The sequence below is a fragment of the Typopeltis vanoorti genome, chromosome 4, assembly GCF_054136105.1.
Source record: "Typopeltis vanoorti isolate ZY-2024b chromosome 4, IOZ_Tvanoo_1.0, whole genome shotgun sequence".
Classification (NCBI taxonomy): Eukaryota; Metazoa; Arthropoda; class Arachnida; order Uropygi; family Thelyphonidae; genus Typopeltis; species Typopeltis vanoorti.
Window position 1 is genome coordinate 110,070,616 of NC_143552.1, and position 20,313 is coordinate 110,090,928.

Consider the following 20,313-nt stretch of genomic DNA (forward strand, 5'->3'; position numbering starts at 1 on the left):
AGGCAGAAAGTAAAACATGCCCTGAAACAGACATATTAACATAGCGATTCATAACTTATTTTAGAGAGTAATCTAAATACACGTATTTTGCTCACTTATGCAAGAAGGAGCTGCTGCAGACCAAGTCCCTGTTCCTAAACACTGTATAGTGGCAGTGCCCTGAAGTCTATAGCCAGCATTACATGTCAGGGTGCACGTTTGTCCAAAATAGCCAGGAGAGCACACACCTTGTTGCTTTCCACCAGTAGGTGCTTGTATAGCAGCGCACGAAATTCCTATGGAGAACATGTATTCATTATTAAAAAGTGTGGGGAGTCAAATATTATTTTAAATTGTAAAATATATTAAACATTATATAATTTTAATTACAAATGCGCACAGCAGCAACTTTTAAGAAACAAAATGTTAAAAATAAAATACATTTTGTATATTTCAACCATGCAGTTCTTACTCTGGCAAATAGGTGGCGCTGGATGCCATATTCCATTGTGCGTACAATTCACAGTTGGACTATTTCCTATCAGTCGGTATCCCTCGTGACAGCTGAGAGTGCACGTGCTGCCGAAGACGCCTGGAGAGCAGGAACCAGAAAGGGCACCTCCTTGAGGAGCAGCCAAGTTAGCACACACATTTCCTTCAAAAGATAATAAAATTAAAATTGGTCGCAATGGTTCAAAACTATTAAAAAGCTATTCTGAAATATATCTGCATCATATACTAAAATAAGAGCATCAGATTGTCATATAAAATATTAATAGTATAAAATCAGTGTATTAAGAGATAAAAACACCTGACAAGTTTAGAAAATGAAACCATATGATTGATTGCAGGTTACAGTTTGTTACTTACGAACGCATTGAGGGATAGAAGAAGACCAATTTCCACTTTTCAGACATGTTAATTCTTCAGTCTGACTCGAAGAGAAACCATCTTTACAGATAACACGGCAAGTTGATCCATAAATGCCTGGATTGCATTTCCCTTCCAAATGACCGTCAGGTGGCGTGCTAATACGAGGACATTTAATTCCTGTAATAAACGTAGTAATGACATTAGACTTTCTTATGATATATATATATAAAATTCTTTTGCGATTTTACAAACATTTTTAATATTTTAACAAAAAGTTGAAATCTCATAGCCAACATCTACGCCACGCTGGAATTTGAACATACGGCATGTTGGTTTCATTCATTTTGTTTTCCATTATTTATTTATTTCTTTTATTTTAAAATAAAATGGGTTAAATCCTTATTTTTCAGGGTGACCTTCGTCAATGAAATAAAGATAAACACGAAGAAAGCTAATAAATCATACTAGAGAAGGGCGATTTTTTCCTCATGTTATATGACGTCATAAGGATCTTCTTTCGAAATGTCTCTGAGCTCAGGGAAGTTCTTCCCCTTAGGGTTTCCCGATAATATCTTTTTAATTTGCAATGACCGAGTAATGGAAATCGGTAGATTATATATTTTCCAATTTTCTTTTAAATTCTTCTCACTTTTTGGGTTGCTCTAAGCTTCGGTGACTGCAATCATCTCTCTCTCACTCTTTCTTTCTCTCTCTCTCTTTATTGTTCTTTCATTATTCGTTTAAGAATTTCTTCTTCCCCCTTTCTCTCTCGCTCTCTCTCTTATTCGCATTAATAGTCTAATAATATTATTTTTAGATTGCAACTTGACATTATTTTTTCATTGCAAGGATAATGGTATTGAAATTTTTTTTCACATTTCTTCAGTTTTTTTTTTTTTTTTAGGAGAAACAGACTAAAATATCCAACACTTACGTTGACAACTAGCACGGGAAGATGACCAAACTCCGTTTTCTTGGCAGGTGAGTATTGGTTTACCAACCAGATTGTACCCGTCTTTACAGTATACTTGACATGTTTGTCCGTATAATCCTGGTCGACATTCCCCACTTAAGGTGCCACCTCGTGGTGTTGTAATGTTAGCACAAGTAATTCCTACGAAAATAATTGAACATATTCGTTAATTTAAAAAAAAATTATTGCCTTCTTGTTGTATTTGGTATATAGGTGTTAAAATGTTATAGTTTTAAACGACAACTAAAATAGTGAAAATTATTTGAATCTCAAGTGCATATTGTTGGTACTTACTTTGACAGACAGGCGGAGCTGCAGTCCACATTCCGTTTTCTTGACAAATGATGCTAGCTGTTCCAGTCAGCCGATATCCTTTCATACAACTTATGCGACATATTTCTCCATATCGACGGGAAAGGCACTCGTCATTGACAAGAGAACCATCTGGAAGGTTGATGCTGGGGCAAGTGATGCCTACAAGGAAGCGGACGGAAGAGGAATTAGAGCGGGATAACAGGAGGAAGCTGAATTGTATTCGCATCGATCATAATTCACAATAAGATGGAGAAAGAGAGAGAGAGATGAAGCAAAGGTAAATAATGAGAAAATAATGAAGAAATAAGGCTCGAAAAAGAGAGCGAAAGAGATATTAGAGAGAGAGAGAGAGAGAGAGAGAGAGAGAGAAATGAAAAGGGAATAAACGAACAAGAAGAGAAAAAAGGCTGTTATTCGTTTTTTTTTTGTATTACATTAAGATAAACACGTTTTCACATGATGTATTTCTAACAAATAGACGTCACTTACTCTCGCACACGGGAAGTTCCTCGCTCCATCCATTTGTCTCTGTACACGTCAGCACAGAACTTCCCCTTAGACGATAACCTTGTTCGCAAAAAAATTGACATACTTTCACACCATGCTGCTGGGTACACTGGCTGGCGATTGACCCGTCCGAAATGGAAATCGTATCGCTGCACACGGCACCTGAAAATTAATTATTAATTCAGCATCATCAATGTTTGATAATTCAGTATAATAACAGGAAGTTAACAATGACGTATTTCCGGATTACTGAATGATCTCGGGTTTTGCGAATTACGAAAAGTAAATTATGGTCAATTTCTAACAATGGAATTATTCCAGATAAAAATATCAAGCAACCGAAGTCTATTTCGTCACAGTGACGTCATCCTTACTTGGTGACGTCACATGTATATTAATTTAAGCGCTAAAATTAGGATGACTAGATCGATCGTAGATATTTCGAACAGCAAATTTTTATGCTCTTGCTTTGCAGTCACGTGCTCTTACAGACTGACGAAGAAAGGACAAGCGATTCTAACAGTCACCCCATCTAAAAAGATAATATAAAATAAGATTTGAATTAGAAAAAAATATAGTTACCAAAGATCTACTACTGTGAAGGATATTATAAAGATATAATACACTGCAACGGTTTTAATAATCATTTATTCATAATAATTATCAAAATGTAAAATAAATCATGTTGATATATTTAGAATATTGCCTGTGTTCTAAATTTGTAAAGCGTGTTATAAAAAATAAATCTTAGTAAAAGAAAAATGAAACGAAGGACGGAAAATAAATAAACATGGAATTGTGTTTAACTGAATGAAGAATCTTAGTTTCAAATAAAAGGACGAAAAAGAAATAAAATATAGAAACGAAGTGTGCAAAAATGAGAAGGCTATTATAAATTCAAAATGAAAAGAACAGAAAACAATTGTAACGAAAAAGGTATTTTTGCCTTCAACGTCTTCCTTATAGGAATTTTTCCCGATCTTTTTCGTGAAGAACTAAGAAAAGTTCTTCACGACTTATCTCAAAATTACAAATTCATCATTTAGTCTTTTTGTGTTTCAGAATACTAAAGGATATCGGAATTTTACCAATAATAATTTGGAAGTGAATGTTTAAATCATTCTTAGTTGTTTTTTTTTTAAATCTATGAACTACTCGTAGCTATCATAAGAAGTCGTTGATATAATATTCACTTCGAATCAGACAGATCTCTTTTATTTACTTTATTTATGTTAATGGATTCAGTCATCGATTAACTAACAATTAGTAATACTTAATTATAGTTACAAATGTACATTATTTAGAACTTTAGCTACACTTTTGTTTCTAATATAAAGGATTATCAGAGCACTAATTCAGCTTGGAAAGAAACCCGTTTAACAGATAAGCATTGGGCTAACTAAAAGAGAGAAAGTATGAGATGATTCGATTTATCTTTTCCCTTTATGCTACTTACGTTGACATCGGGGAGGCTGACTTGTCCACCGACCATCTGCTAGACACGTGACCTGCGATGACCCCAACAGTACGTATCCACTGGCGCAATAAAACGTACAGGAATCACCTGGATAGCCTGGATTGCAAGTACCTTCCATTCTTCCATTGGGGGGTGCATAAAGGGACGAACACGATCCCTGACAGTTACTGCATTTGGAAAGCTCTGTATTAAAATTATAAACAGAAACGATTAAAAAACTCGTGATCATAAATAAGAATAGAACATCTTAAAATATCCTAAACTATATTTTGCATGATTATTTTTCGATGGGCTAACTAAAGCGTTTGGTTAATTTAGACTGGCTTGTTACAATTTCTGTACTGTTATATTCAAGGCATGTCATGTCGCAATTCACTAGAATCATATTAATAAAAAAAAGGTTATTTCTTAAACTTATTACAAGTACATCTATTATTTTGAAACGACATTACTTATTTTGTATTTTTTGTGATTTTTATGAAATACTTATTTTTGTGCTTGGATCTAATGTATTTTACAGCTCCATAATCTTTTCATGTCGCAGCGAACATAGAGTTATCTCTGTACACAGTTTATATACTTTGTATGCAGTCTTTCGAAATCAACTGCATTTCATTATTGTCCACATTGAATCTGTTTTATTGGTCTTTGTAAAATATACAATTTAAATGAGTGGATTCTTTAAGTCAACCGTGCACTATGAAATATATAATTACTCGATATACAAATTTCACGATATCATTTAAATGAGAAAATTCTTCTAGATCCCTTAATGTTTCTATTGTTCCCATATCCGAGAGGCTCCCACATACAATAATAGTACCGTGCGTGAGGTGGGGAGGAATACATGTGTGGGTCAGGGAAAAAATCTGACATTAAATTCCTTTACTTAACACCAAATCTGATATTTAATGAAGTATTTCATTCAAATAATCGTAGTAAAAAAGTAACTTATACAACAATCAATCATAGACAAAAAAAAGTCCTTAAGAGGACTGGCTTAAAGGGGCGAAGCAAGAATGCTTTTCATCTTCCCTGTTATCTGTAGAGGACGATGTAGGGATAAGGTGTTATTGAGCTATTAAAGCTCTGATCATGGCAAGAGGGTAACAGCAATAGCCGAGCTTCAGTTAGAACTTCATTGGCTACAGCATTGCCATTCATTACCCTCCAAGGTTATATTTGATCACCGCATCTCACGGTCGATCCTCAGCCAACCACCAAAAAAATTCATTACCCTCCAAGGTATTCGATCGGCTCATATCACGGTCGATCTTCAGCCAACCACCGACAAAAAATTAAGTTCTTAAAGTTCTTAAAAGAACTGGGCGATGGACTGTCCTTGACTCTTTATCCCATCATCTGAATGAAGAAAATCTGTGTGGGTGAGATGTTATTGAGCTAAAAAGCTCTAGTCATGGCTGGGTAACGGCAATAGCCGAGCCTCAGTTAAAACTTCATTGGCTACAGTATTGCCATTTGTTACCCTGGAAGTCTTAAAAAGGACTATCTAATAAACATTCATAATATTCATAATAATAAAATCAGTATTGATAAAGAAAAAGGGTATATTAATAAAATTCATTTAGATTTAATACACTTTCTATTTCTATAACTGTATATATAAATTTTACATAAATTATTTTATTATTTTATATATAGTATATAATTAAAATTAACTAATTTTAAATAGTTGTTAATTCCATTTTAAATGGATTATTTTGATTCTACCCCGTTCTCAGGAGATTTACACAAAATCAATATAAACCTGAAAATAATTCTCTCAACAGTGGCGACCTCTGATTTATACAACTCAAAATGCAAGTACTATTTATTTATTTAAATTTCGCTTCTTTAAGTGTGATCAAAGCACTTCCAACTTACCGCAATAAGCAGGAGTTCCACTCCACGTTCCATCCTCGAGACAAGTACGAACACTGCTTCCACGCAACGCATATGGCGCTCGACAGGCAAAATTACACTGTTCTCCTACAAATCTCCGACATGGTCCTATGGTATGCCCATTTTTAGGTGAAAACAGTTTCTGACATCGCACTAGAAATAAGAATTCCAAGTAAGATTAAATTAAGAAAGATAATTGATTTTATCATTTGAAATAATGAAAAAAACAACAACTTGGATCTTCCTCAAAAAGAAATTAATTAAAAATAATTGAAATGATGATTTCATCAATTGTTCGTTTTCAGAAGATTATTAGTACACGCAACTCCTTCACATTCTCCTTGCAGTTTTATTCTTTGAAAAAACAAGGCAGAAAGTTGTTGCTTATAGTCCTTGTAAGGACTGGCTTAAAGGGGAGAAGCAAGAATGCTTTTCATCTTCCCCGTTATCTGTAGAGGACAGTGTAGGGATAAGTTGTTATTGAGCTATTAAAGCTCTGATCATGGCAAGAGGGTAACAGCAATTGCCGAGCTTCAGTTAGAACGTCATTGGGCTACAGAACTGCCATCCATTACCATCCAAGGGTATTAATCACCGCATCTCACGGTCGATTATGTTTCCTCCACAGAAAGTCGTTGCTTTCAGCTAGAATTTTTCTGAGAAAGATATTCAAAAACGTTACCGGTGTAAGACATAAGACTAGTCTCCGTAGCTCAGCAGGTTTCGATGAGGCCGTACTTTTAGAAAGATTTGGGTTCTAATTCCATCTTTACATTCTAATTCTAGAAGGCAAATAACCTTTACAATGACTAAGTTAATCGCGGTCGGTCTCACACAAAAGTGGTCGAGTTTTTTCACTTCAGATATGCTGGTTAAATTTTTTATTCCATACACAAGCGAACCCACCAAAGGAAAAGATATTAAAGAAATGAAAAACGAGATAGCGGCAGAACATGATTGTATCACAGCAGAGGTTCTAAAATCTGACACGACAACAATCGCAAATATGCTCTACCCGCTGTTCCAAGATATCTGGGAAAAAGAGACATTTCCTAGGGACTGGAATACAGGAATAATGGTAAAAATGCCAAAGAAAGAAGATTTTCGGAAACTGTACTAACTGGAGGGGCATAAACCTGCTATGTGTCACCAGGAAGCATTTCTGCAAATTTATTCTGGTTTTAGGCCAGTAGATCATGTATAAACCATTTTAACCCCTTAAGAATAATAATCGAACACTCGGTGAATTTAATCCTCCTTTATATTTGCTGTTTGTGGATTATGCCTTCGATTTCATTGCTAGAGATTGTGTGTGGAACGCACTTCAAAACAAAGGAATGCCACAGAAGATAATAAACCTCATACAGGAAGGATATAACAAATTCCATTGTCAGGTGCTGCATGATGGATGTCTGATACAACCCTTTCAAACTGTATCTGGAGTGCGACAGGGATGTCTGCTATCTCCGTTATTATTTATACTGGTGCTAGATCAAGTTCTAGAACAGACAGCAATGAGACATGCCAAAGGACTATCATGGAAAATAAATAAAACTTTGGGTAATCTAGACTATGTAAATGATGTATGCCTAATTGCTCACAGAGATGCGAATATCCAAACTAACCAATTAGAAAAAAGAATCACTGTAAGTCGGTTTGAAAATAAATACAAACAAAACAAAAGAAATGAGAACAAATGTGAACAACAAGACACCAAGTACAATTGAAAATGGAAAAATCGAAACTGTTTCACATTTTACATATCTTGGCAGTGTTTTATCTGCAGATGGAGGAGCAATTAGAGATGTTGACATAAGGATTCAAAAGGCAAGTAATGCAAATGTAGATGGCGTTGGTGTTAGATGAAGGTTGGTGGAGCAGTGAGACAAAGAGTTGTAGAGTAGATGTCCTCCCTAGATGAGTCTTTGGACTCCCTGGAGGTGTGATATAATAATAATAATAATATGCTAAGCTTAGTAGTACAGTATGGAAAATGAAAAATATTCACACAAATACAAAATTAAAAATATTTAATGCATGTACTAAATCAGTTCTTTTATATGGATGAGAAACTTAGTTAGTTTTGAAGGAAATGCAGAGAAAACTATGCAGAGAAATATCATCATCATCATCAAATTCCTGCCATGCACCCTCAAGGAGTGTACAGGATATGATAGTACTACATGAAAAATTTACATCATTACTAACTTCCTATCTACAATTTTCCTCCAAATCAGTCTATTACTTGTCAAGACTTCAACATTATCAGATCTTATATTTTTATCATTTAAGGCACTTTGTACCGTATCAATCCACCTATATCTTGGTCTTCCTCTGGGTCGTTTTCCTGCCAACCTGGGAGAGAACACTTGCTTTGCTAATATTTCCTCATCCATTCTGTTTAAGTGACCATACCACCTGAGATTAGCTCTTCTAACGCATTCCTGGATGCTGACAATGTCAAAACCTTTCCTAATATCCTCATTTTTAATATGATATTGCCATTGATGCCATCTGTTCGTGCCCCTAATCTTTCTCAGGACTCTCATATCTGCAGTCTCTAGTCTTTGGTCAAGTGTTTTACTTCTGACCCAGCTCTCAGATCCATAAGTTCAAACTGGTTTGAACACTGTCTTCTATACAGCTAATTTAGTGTTCCGACTAATTTCTCTCTTATTCCATATGAATTTATTCGACTGACTTCCTACCATACCAGCGTTGTTGATTCTGTTGTCTATTTCCATATTTAAGTTACCATCTTCACTAAAAATCGTGCCTAAGTAGCTGAAATGTTTTACTTCTTCCTCAGGTTCTCCATTCACAACACAGTTGATATTTTCAATGATTCTGCCTGTTTTCATTTTCTTTGTCTTTTTATTGCTGACCTTCATACCATATCTATTACAACAGCTATTCAATTTAGTCAGAGAATCTTGCAGACTTGTAGCAGATTTATTTAGAAGTATAACATCGTCCAAATAAAGCAAAGAGCTGACATTGACATCTTCAATTCTGATATCATGTTTAATACCACTTTCCTTCATAATGTGATCCATATAGGTAATGAATAATAGAGAGGATAATGTACATCCTTGTCTCACACCAGATTTAACATTAAACCATCTTCCTGTACTTCCTTCAATTCTAACTGCTGACTTACAACTCAAATGAAGACTAAGTATTGCTTGATGTAATGCCCCATTGACACCATATAACTGCAGCATTTTGAATAGCTTCTCTCTTGGCACCTTGTCATATGCCTTTTCCAAATCGACAAAACTTAAATACAGATCTTTGTTATATTTCCATGATTTCTCCACTATTTGTCGTAAAGTGAAGATTTGCTGACAGCCTCTATTTGACCTGAATCCAGCTTGTTCTTCACCAAGCTTTTCTTCCACAATTCTTCTCAACCGTTTCTCAAGTATACTTGCATATATCTTAACAGGAACACTCAATAGGTATATACCTCTGCAATTCTCACATTCAGTTTTATTTCCCTTTTTACATATGGGTACTATGAGAGCTCCACTCCAATCGTCTGGAATTCGTCCCTCTGTCCAGGCTTTCTGAACTATGCAGTGCAGCCACTGTAAGACTTTTATACCACCATACTTCAGCATTTCTGGTCGAATATCATCTACTCCTCCTGCCCTTTCGACATTTCAAGCCTTTGATGGCTTTTTCTACTTCAAGTATGGATATGTATTCCTGACTGCATGCCTGGTCAGTGTGTTTTTATCACTGTGCTGTCATCACTGCTTGTTTCACTTAGCAGTTTTTCAAAGTAATTACTCCATATTTCAAGGATATATTTTTCTCCTGTTTTCATGTCACCTTTATCATCTCTAACTCCTTTTACAGCACTCTTTCCTCCATTCCTAAGCTTCTTCAACAACCTCCAGAATATTTTGCCACCTTCTTGATATTTATTTTCTATGTTCTTGCCAAAGTCCTCTCATGACTTTTGTTTAGCTAGTTTTACACACTGTTTAGCTTTCTTACATTCGTCTCTGTATTCTCTAAGAGCACAAGCTGACTTATTTGCCAGGAACGTTTGATATTCTTTCTTCTTTTCCTTCACTGCCTCTTTAATTTCCTTTGTCCACCATGGAGTTCTGATTTTTCTATCCTTGCAGACAACCTCACCACATGCCTCTCTAGCTGAATCAATCAGGGTTTTCTTCAAGGCTTCCCACTGAATCTCCAAGGTTTGGTTCCTGTTCTCAAACTCTTTCATTTTTCCTTCAATAATCTTTGTGTATTTTAGTCTACAGTTCACATCTGAGAGCTGCTCAACTTTTATTCGCTTTAAAACTTTCTTACATGTTATTCTTTTCAATATGAAATTCAATTTTATCCTGCTCAAGACTAAATAGTGATCACTTCCAATTTCAAATCCTCTGAACACTCTGGTGTCCTGCACCAGGGAGAAAACATCACTATCAACAATAACATAGTCAATGAGACTTTTCTTATTCCTTGCCTCTTCTCTCCATGTGAATTTGTGCACATTTTTATGTTGGAACATGGTGTTAGTAATAACCAATCCATGTCCTGAGCAGAAATCCAACAGATATTTGCCATTATTATTAGCTTTGCTCTTTTCTCCAAATTTTCCCAAAATATATTTGTATGTCTCACCATCACTTCCTACTCTACTATTTAGATCCCCAACTAGGAACAACTTTTCCTTTTTCATTGTGTCAGTTGCTTTTTCTAGAGCGTCAAAAAATTCCTCCACTTCTACCTTAGTAGAACCTTCTGTGGGACCATAGGCACAAATAAGTCTCATTGTCCAGTTCCCCATTCTCATATTTGCCCACATTACTCTACTTGAGATTGACTGCCATTCAAGAAGATTAGCCTCGTATTTTGTGTTGAATACTATGGCTACTCCATCTTTTCTTTGATTGTCATTTCTTGAATATAACATTTTGTATTTATTGCTCAGAAAGAATTCGCCAGTTTTTTTTTGTTTGTTTCAGTCACCCCTATTATGTCGATCTGGTACTTATCTAATTCCTCCGCTAGCTCCATTTCTTTGCCATTCAGGCTTCTTATATTGATAGTACCGATCTTTAACTCTGGTGATGTTGAGTTGGGGTGTGTTTTCAGATTTGTTCCAGTAGCTGACTTTTCGCTGTTCGCCCTAGTTCCCTGGGGAAACAACGGGGGCCTTGTTTAACCGGGCGACACCCCAGCCGGCATGGAATTTTGTCATGTTGTACCATCATTTTGTATTTTGGTTTAACCAATATGTATACAATTTGGTCGGCTAAATTCCAAATTGCCAGCCCATCCTCGTTCGTTCAGTATCCAGGTAGATACCCAACAGGGTGCACCACGAGATGGTGAGGATTGAACATTAGGTCAGAAGCACTGATCAGTTCTCCGCATTCCTTTAAAGGCTATGTGGAGGTCTCCTCTCAATTATACAGCTTTGACCCTTATGCAGAGAAAAAAAATATATATATATATACTATTTTAATAAAAAATTAAACAGTTTTTATTACATACTAATTTTTTGTTGAAAGTGGCTGACGATGTGGAAAAGAATATATGAATGAAACACTTCAGCTAAAATGCTCGATTTCTACGGTACCTTTTACATTCATATCCTCGTTTTTTTTAAACTATGGAAATGGATAAATCCTGGTCAATTCTTTCCACTAACGCTGCAGTAGCCTAACCTACACACTGAACGAAGTGTATTGGGTAAGTGATACATACGTAATAGCTTGTTGAAACACCGCTGTAATCCCTTCGAAAATACTTCGCTGCTCATTAACATCAGCTTCAGATCTGAAAATGCTCTTGTTTTACTGTCGCAATCAGACACGATGCCTCTTCAATCAGCTGTGAACTTACCTTTTGAAACATCGCATTCCACCACATCCCAAAGCATCTCTGGGATCCGGTGGAAAATGAAATTTGGTAAATGAAAGAGCCAGTGCGTTAACATGAAATTTTTATCATGGCCTGGCCACTATTTCTGGAAGACATTTGTGCTTGTGATGTGACGCGCTACCTGTCGGAAAAATCTGGAATATGGAGAGGTTTTTTATATCGGTGAGATATATTCAGCCATTCGCATTCGAAGTCAGGGCAGTGTAACTTGACTTAGAAAGGCCTAATAAAGTTATTTATATTAATTACAGGATTTGAATTTAAGAATCTCTTTCAATGAAAGACATACAAGGATTTGAATGAGAAGTAGAATTAGTTTAAGGAAAACATGCAGCAAAGAGCTCATTATGCTGTTGTTATGTATAAATGCAAGCACACTCATACACCAACAGAAATAGTTATAAATAAATATCATGAAAAGATATAAACGTAAGTAAATAAAAAGTAAGTAAAAATAATTTAAACGAGTAACTTAACATGAAAATATATAAAACTGTAAATAAATAAAGCAAAAGAAAATAAATAGCAAATTAAGAGATTAATATTTCTGAATTTCTAAATTCAAATCCAAAAAAAAATAAAATAAATAACTTATCCAAATCCATATCATATCCAAATATAATATTAAGATAAATAATAAATGTATTTTTTTTTACATTTTATATATAAAAATAGAGCGCTAATTATAAAAAGTGAAAAAGAGTTTGAGAATTAGCATTAGAATTTTAAATAATAAAAATGATTAATTTCTTTTTATATTCTGTTCTGAAACTGCAATTTCACATGTTGCTCATTGTTACCATTCATTCACCTTTGCTCTGAAATGACAAATAAGCTCAAAATACCTCACACACAGTTTTTTTGCTTTGTTTTTATCTTTATTTCATCATTTATTTTATAAAAGATAAAGAGACTTCATATTTATATTATTCATTTTTAAATTTTAAGGTTTTTGTTTGACTAGATGGGTGAAGCAAGAATGCTTTTCATATTCCCCGTTATCTGTGGAAGAAAATGTATGGATGTGGTAATATAGAGCTATAAGCTCTGATCATGGCAGGAGGGTAACAGCAATGGCCGAACCTCAGTTAAAACTTCATTGGCTACAGCATCCCCACCCACCCTGGGTACCCATTTTAGTCGCCTCGTACGATATGCATGGGCTACAGTGGAGCTATTCTTATTCTTATCCCGGCCACAACGCGGTGTTAAATTTTAAGTCCTTATAAGGACTGGCTTAAAGGGGAAAAGCAAGAATGCTTTTCATTTTCCCCGTTTACTGTGGTGGACAGTGTAGGGATAAGGTGTTATTGAGCTATTAAAGCTCTGATCATGGCAGGAGGGTAACAGCAATAGCCGAGCCTCAGCTAGAACTTCATTGGCTACAGCATTGCCATCCAATCACCGCATCTCACGGTTGATTCTTTCTAAATTTTAAGCCCTTAAAGGGGCGAAGCAAGAATGCTTTTCATCTTCCCCGTTATCTGTAGAGGACAGTATAGGGATAAGGTGTTATTGAGCTATTAAAGCTCTGATCATAGCAGGAGGGTAACAGCAATAGCCGAACCTCAGTTAGAACTTCATTGGCTACAGCATTGCCATCCATTACCCTCCAAGGGTAGTAATCACCGCATCTCACGGTCGATTCTTCTCCCAATTTCCGAGAACCAAAATTTTAAGAAAATTTTACGTCATTCTTATATTGGTCATTTATGAAGTAAATCTTAGGGTGTTTAAAGATTGCACATTTATTATTTTCACATTTTACGCATTCTATTCAATATACGTTTGACATATTATATAAGTTTAAGCCAATGTTCAAGCAGCATTCTGATAGCAGACATTAGACCAGTGGTCGCCAAAGTGGTCGATATAACATTGTTAGGGTTCGATTCGGGACAGGGATCAATAGAAAAATATAAGACATCATTGTACGGGTAATATTTAATTCGGTTAACTTGGATTACCTCCATCCTGAATGATAACGCAATTAAGAGTGAATCGTGGGAACAGTGACATGAATAGGACCTGTAAGATGGAGCAAGGTCATGAAAATAGTTACGGAGGCCAATCAAGTAGGCCAAAATGACGTATTTACCAATAAAGGGATGTAGGTGGTTTTATATAAATATATTTTAGATATTATTTATTCCTCCTATCAAATATGTAATGTTAAGAAGGACGTCAAAAACAAAAACGTATCCCTTTGATGTTAAGCCAATATAATAATATTATACATGCAATAAACACTGTAACTCTAAAATAAACAATCTAAAAACTCACGTAAGCGTCTTTTTTTCTTGTCCTATTATAATTACGTAACAGTAAAATAGAGGGAGTCGATAAAAAGTCAAGAAACTCCTGAAGGGGTCGACGGTCAAAGAAGTTTGGCGACCCCTGCCTTAGACCATTTTATTCCAAAATAGGTTTAACGTAGTACAAGGATTTCATAAAATTCATGTCTCAATATACCACTAAAGTGTAACAACTAACAGCCAACGAGATTGACTACGTAAGGAGAGAACTCAATACAATACGTGTGATATCATTTAAATAAAACAAATTATAATAAATTATGAAATATATTTCTCGTATAGTATAAATAATAATATATATAAATTAAATAAATAATAATGATTTTCTTGATCTATATATTTGTAATATTTTTATCTTTGTATCATTAGTACCAAAAAAAAGATACCAATATCTTGAATATTGTATAAAATTTGATGTTGATGTTATTGATCCATTCTAATTCAATTACATATTTCCTGAGAATTTGTAAGATTTTGTAAACTGTTTTAATAATGTATTAAAGAATAAAATATTTTGTTATAATACTGAAAACGAAAAAAAAAAAGGATGAAACTGAATCAAATAAGAGGAAAAGGAAACGAGAAAAAAAAAGAGAAAAGTATATAAAAGCTAAAAATGACTTGCATGCATTGTAGCGGTACAACGAACTATCACATCCTGGTGATGTTCATATTTAAATGCATCCCATAATTTCTTCTCTCATTGCGAAACTATACGATTCATCGTCACACAATTCTGTGTTTGGACGAATCCGCCTTCCATCACGACACATCTGCTTAAACAGCGCACGTGTCACGCACACACAGATGAATCAACATCCTGATCATCGCCATGAATACATTCAACTACCCACAACTAACAAAACGACTGGCGTGCACTTCCAACTTCAAGCGAGGGAGTGTAAATGGTAGCTTTCTCCAATTCTTGTGACTACTTAACGAGAAACACATAAATGGCATGCAAGGCACTCGAATTGGGACATCTGTCAGATATTGTGATTTTCGTTTGCTCATTTACGTAATAATGACATGTTGAAGGCAACGAGAAGTGTCAGAGATGTTGTTTCTTGATGATGAGAGACATCACAAACAAATTTCGCAGAATAAATAATTTGTTTCTCAAAAATAGAACAAAGTACGGTTTGTATATATTGTAATGTGTTCTCTTTTGTTAATATACGTAGAAGGATTGATGAGAAGATACAAGTTGTACATAAAAACTAGAATGGAAAAATGACCTGAATTTGGTGTATCAAGCACTAGTAATGATGTAAATGTAATTGTTGCGATATAAATAACACTGAAGTCATTGCATATATGGGTGATTTGGATTAGATACAGATTAGAATGAGCACATTTTTTTAAATTTCATATAATGTCGATGTACTCCGAATCGGCTAAACATATAATACTTGGTAATACTTGACGGAATTGCACTTTTGGAATCGTCTATTATTTATCAGTAGAGTGTTTCAATCATTCAAAAAGGATAAAGGTAATCTTTATCTTTTTGGTATCAAGGATCTAAAGAATACCAGGAAATCATTCCTCTGACTATCACTCTACTACTACCACCTTCTTTTTGCATTTTATGACCAATGTATGATGAATCCATGTTCATCATAATATTCAACATCAGAACAATATTCAACCTTTGAATATTGTTCTCAATATTCAAAGGCTCGAATTTAAGATTTATAAAGTGTTAAGAGTTGAGCAGGAGAGAAGTGATGTTTTGAATGAAAGAAAACACTACGTTTTTTTTTGAGGTATGGATGTGATATCTTTTAACACATCCATACCTCATAGAGACTATGGCTGCGATGTCTATGCCTAAATAAGCTACGTGGAAAGTCGTTCCAAGAATAGTAAGCAGATCTTGAAAGAAATCGGAACATTATCAAAAGTAAAAGTGAGTGAAGATGACTATTTCTTCCGGATGAAAAGACAGGATTATAACTTAATAACATCGAAAATCTCTAGAATATCTTCACCCCCCCCACTTGAGAATGGTGAAGAGGTTGAATCTTGCTAGAATCATTTGATTAATTCAAAGTTTTTTGAATGAAAAAGAGGAATAGAGAGTAGAAGATACGGATAAGATTTGAACTCAGAGAGAGAGAGAGAGTCAGTGATTTAGGAGGAAGAGTGTGGGAAAGAGTATAGAACTCTGGAATGATAGGAAATCATCCACCATGACACACAGTGAACTAACGGAGAGAACTGACAGTCCATTCGCAAAGGTCAGAAGGGAGGCCATAGGATGGTAGCTTGTTCAAAGGGCCTCGATGTCAGACTGAACCAATGCCTTGGAAATATCAAGAGCAACCATTTGAGTTTCTCTAAATATTTCCTTATGTTGTGTCTTAAGTGTGTATTGTTAGCAGGTCTGCTGTAGATTCTTGTAGAACAAGAATGGCGGAATACTTATCGGTGATCAATAATTAACTGATGGATCCCAAAGTAGTGAAGAAGATAGTTGCTGAGAATACTGAGGTGGTCAAGACAATCGAGCTGTAGTTGGGTAGCTGCTATTTTATCTCCTTTATCAGAGAAAGGCTGGATAAAGACTTGATGCCACTGTTGGATAGATAACAAATGAGTATGGTAGCTTATATAATATGGAGGTAATTTCGATGTCAAGATGTATGCTTCATCTTTAGGAGAAGCATACATCTTGACATCGGCAGAGAGAGAAGAGGTGAAAACAAAAAAAGGGTAGAGGTTACTCGCGACAGCCTTAGCGAGGCACCAGGAGGCTCAACTGCCATTTGAGCAGCAGGAAAGCTTATAGCAGAAACTGCTTAAACGCGTCGTTGATTTTTTTACTGTTCACACAGGCTATACTGTAAGTGAAAGTAAGAAGAGGAAATTTTAATTTGAGCCATTCAATGGTTTTGCCTTGGACTACTTTGGTACATTTTAGGAACCGGGACTTGGATAGAGATAGGGATTTAGAGCTAAGCGGGAAATGAAAGCCTCATTCCGGTAATGATTATTTTATTATCTAATCGAAGCAAATGTCTCAGATTTCGCTCTGCTGATAATAAAACATAAAATAAAAGTAGTAAGTATTTTAAATATTGGTTGTTTTTCTCTCTAATATTTATATCTAAATTTTTCTTAGATATAAATATTAGAAAACAACTTCATGACGGTTACCCAAAGCAACATGTACGTGGAGCGGCTCGCTGGAATAGGAGCTTGGATTTCATAATGACTCAGTGATGGACATATCAGTTCGCTGGAACTCTGCTTTTCCCTTTAGGAGCAGGAAACTAAGGTGAAGTGCAATAATTAGAAAACATTAATGTAGAATTAAAAAAAAAGAATAAGTGAATTATGAAGTATTAATTCAGGGTCAGTTTTTAATAAAATTTATTCATGCAAAATAGGGAGCACAGAGTGAAATCTTGTATAATATATTCCTAGAAATTAAGTTTATAATAAATCGGAAGTTAAGTTTTTCCCTTGTGGGCAATGGCTACGGTCGAAAACGACTGAAAGGGAAAAACCACCAACAGTAGGATGAACCTTCCTGTTGTTGGATGAAATTGCCTTCTCAAAGAAATACAATGCAAGAAAAAAGAAAGCTACAGAAAGTGTACGACCATGATATGAATTTATTTCATGCTAGGTGTTTTTTTATTAATTATGATGGATATGAAAAACATAATCATGATATGAATTAAGCCGAAAAGCTTTTTACTGATTTGTAATAAATGGATTAAGTGTAACTTTCCACTAGTAGAGCCTCCGTCGCTTAGTTGATTTGCGACGAGCCATTTGGTTATAAGGGCCCGGGTTCGAATCCCGTTCATGATGTGTGAAACCTTTATCAGGTATTTTCAATCGAAGGGTGAATTGGCCAATCTCATACTGAGGTCGAGTGTTTTTTTTTTCGTCCGGCAGAAAATCGTTGCTAAGGATATCTTCGATTTTAAATTAATTTTTTTTTGTAAACAGCATGTTTGTAAACATGCTGTTTACCTATTTACGATGAAGATGGAATGAACTAAGGTTAAGGTAAGGAAAATAATGATGCGATGTTTTAGATATCAGTAAAGAGTTTGATATCATTTTCTACACAAGATTCTAATGATTAAAATATGTCAAATGGGAATTGATAATCACCTTCGGGGGAGATGGATAGATAGAGAGGAAGTAGTATTTAGAAGAATTGCTAGGAGTGGCTCATTAAGGATTCGATATTACCTCCCATGTTGTTTAATCTGTTTAATTTATTCATAAGCGATTTAGTTTCAAATTTTTTTTAATTTAATTTACTTTCATATTTAATATTCGAGCAAACTGGTCGATACACACTTAACACACATCATAAGCTGGCTTTATAGACTTGGCAGCAGTCAAAGAAAAAAATACATGATGATGACAATGCGAAGCATCATCATCATCATCAGTTCTTAAAATTAAGAGCTTTTTAAGCTGATATTAAAAAATATTAGAATTGTGGTTTAACTTTTAATATGAGCAATGCAAGTTTTCCTGCTAGTTGGCTTAGGTGGTTAGCATACCCGCGCTCTAACCAGCAGACCGCGGGTTCGAATCCCACCATGGGCATAGGATATTTGTGATTTTCTTACTAATAGAGGTCGTAGTAAAAGTTTGTGAAGAAAATCATCAAGATCATTATTTACTCTTAGTGTTGAAAATATGTAAAAGAGCTTTACCGAAAGGGTTATTAAAAGTGTGGATTTATGCAATTTTAAGACATTTGCATACTTGTTATACACTTTGTGGCAACTCAGTGTATAAGGATAGAGAATTTGTTTTTTTTTTAATGTGACTCCAACTCAAGAAAGATTGTAAACGTGTAATACATTAGTACCATGGATAGATTAAGAGCATTTTTTAAATTTTTTTTTAATTGTATATATTTTCTGCATTTCTAACAATCCGAGATCCCTGCTGTAAAGACCAAACATGGAAATTTTGCAATTCACTTCAGGCCTCCAGTAAGCAGCAAGGTGGTTTAATAACGGAAGATGAAATCTATCTTCCACCTAATAACAATCACAAACATCCATGCCAACGCAGGATTCTAACCTGCAGCTTGATGGTTGTATACGCTACCCATTGCGTTAAGAGACCGACATCAATTAAACATGTCGACAGTATCAGAAACGGGTGGAGGAAAAGTTCGAATTTCGCAGTGTTCAACAGATTCGTGTTTTTATCACGTGTTTGTGTATAAATACGTAAATACATAAAATAAAACAAAATAAAAAATAAAGAAAACAATAATGTAATTATTGTAAAAAACTTTATACAACAAGCTAGACATACCTTTAGCTGTGACGTCATTTATAACTAGAGAGAAAAAAGCAAAAATTAAACATAAAATTAATAGATTGTAGAGATAGTTTACGACATCTTTACTATTCAATCAATATTCAAATAATGATACAAACTACAAATGTACTTACCTCCTACGATAACGACAATTCCGACGACAATTCTTAAAGGAAACTGTGAGCTCTCAACCATCTTCATTTACTACGTATTAAAGCTAATGTGGAACGGCAACAGAATGTGTGTTATTAGGCAGAAATATTTTTTATATAGCTAACGTCGTACGCCGAAGTTTAACACTTACACAGTGGCCGCATTATTTAACTACAGCTGATCACACATCAATATCCTCCCTGTCCCTCCCCCGCGTTATTACCTGCTGCCCTAGTTTGGATTTCCCCACGTGTGATGCTGCGGTGTTAGGCTGTTCACAAAAGGTCCTTTTCAAGTGGATGTTTGGCCTTTGTGGAGTCCCACACACTTGGTTGGTTGCATCCGTCTCTGTTGGGCCAAAATTGTATCCATAAATTCTATTTGTGTGACAGTCAGTACTACAGTCGAGGGGGGGATCCTTCCCCCCCTCTTTAGAAGCATTTCACCGAAACAGTTCGTAAGATGATACGTAATGCTATATAGGAGGGCTTTGATTAACTAGAACAACATTGGTTAATCAATTGTTATTATCATTATTATTAAGTTTGTTTTCATTATATTGATTAGTATTGTAGAAAAATGAATTAAACTTCAGT

At 35.0% G+C, this 20,313-nt stretch overlaps 1 protein-coding gene across 1 annotated transcript; it reads right to left on the minus strand.

Annotated features, from left to right (window-relative positions):
- Positions 1–72: 72 nt before the first annotated feature.
- LOC150107603 (P-selectin-like) lies at positions 73–19,759 on the minus strand. Its single transcript, XM_090392135.1, has 9 exons — positions 19,699–19,759; positions 19,559–19,582; positions 6,009–6,179; positions 2,630–2,809; positions 2,120–2,299; positions 1,787–1,966; positions 850–1,029; positions 452–634; positions 73–275 (listed from the first exon to the last, which is right to left on the minus strand). The coding sequence occupies exons 1-9, from the start codon at positions 19,757–19,759 to the stop codon at positions 73–75; spliced, it is 1,362 nt and encodes a 453-aa protein (XP_090248261.1).
- Between the last annotated feature and the right edge of the window lie 554 nt (positions 19,760–20,313).

What these genes read in the sequence shown, in the direction of transcription:
- LOC150107603 (XM_090392135.1), bottom strand. Translation starts at nt 19,759, where the DNA reads ATGGTTGAGAGCTCACAGTTTCCTTTAAGAATTGTCGTCGGAATTGTC. An exon ending in AATTGTCGTTATCGTAGGAG is followed by an intron (nt 19,583 to 19,698) that starts GTAAGTACATTT and finishes TTTTCTCTCTAG; the next exon opens with TTATAAATGACGTCACAGCT. An exon ending in TTCCCGTGCTAGTTGTCAAC is followed by an intron (nt 1,030 to 1,786) that starts GTAAGTGTTGGA and finishes CGTTTATTACAG; the next exon opens with GAATTAAATGTCCTCGTATT.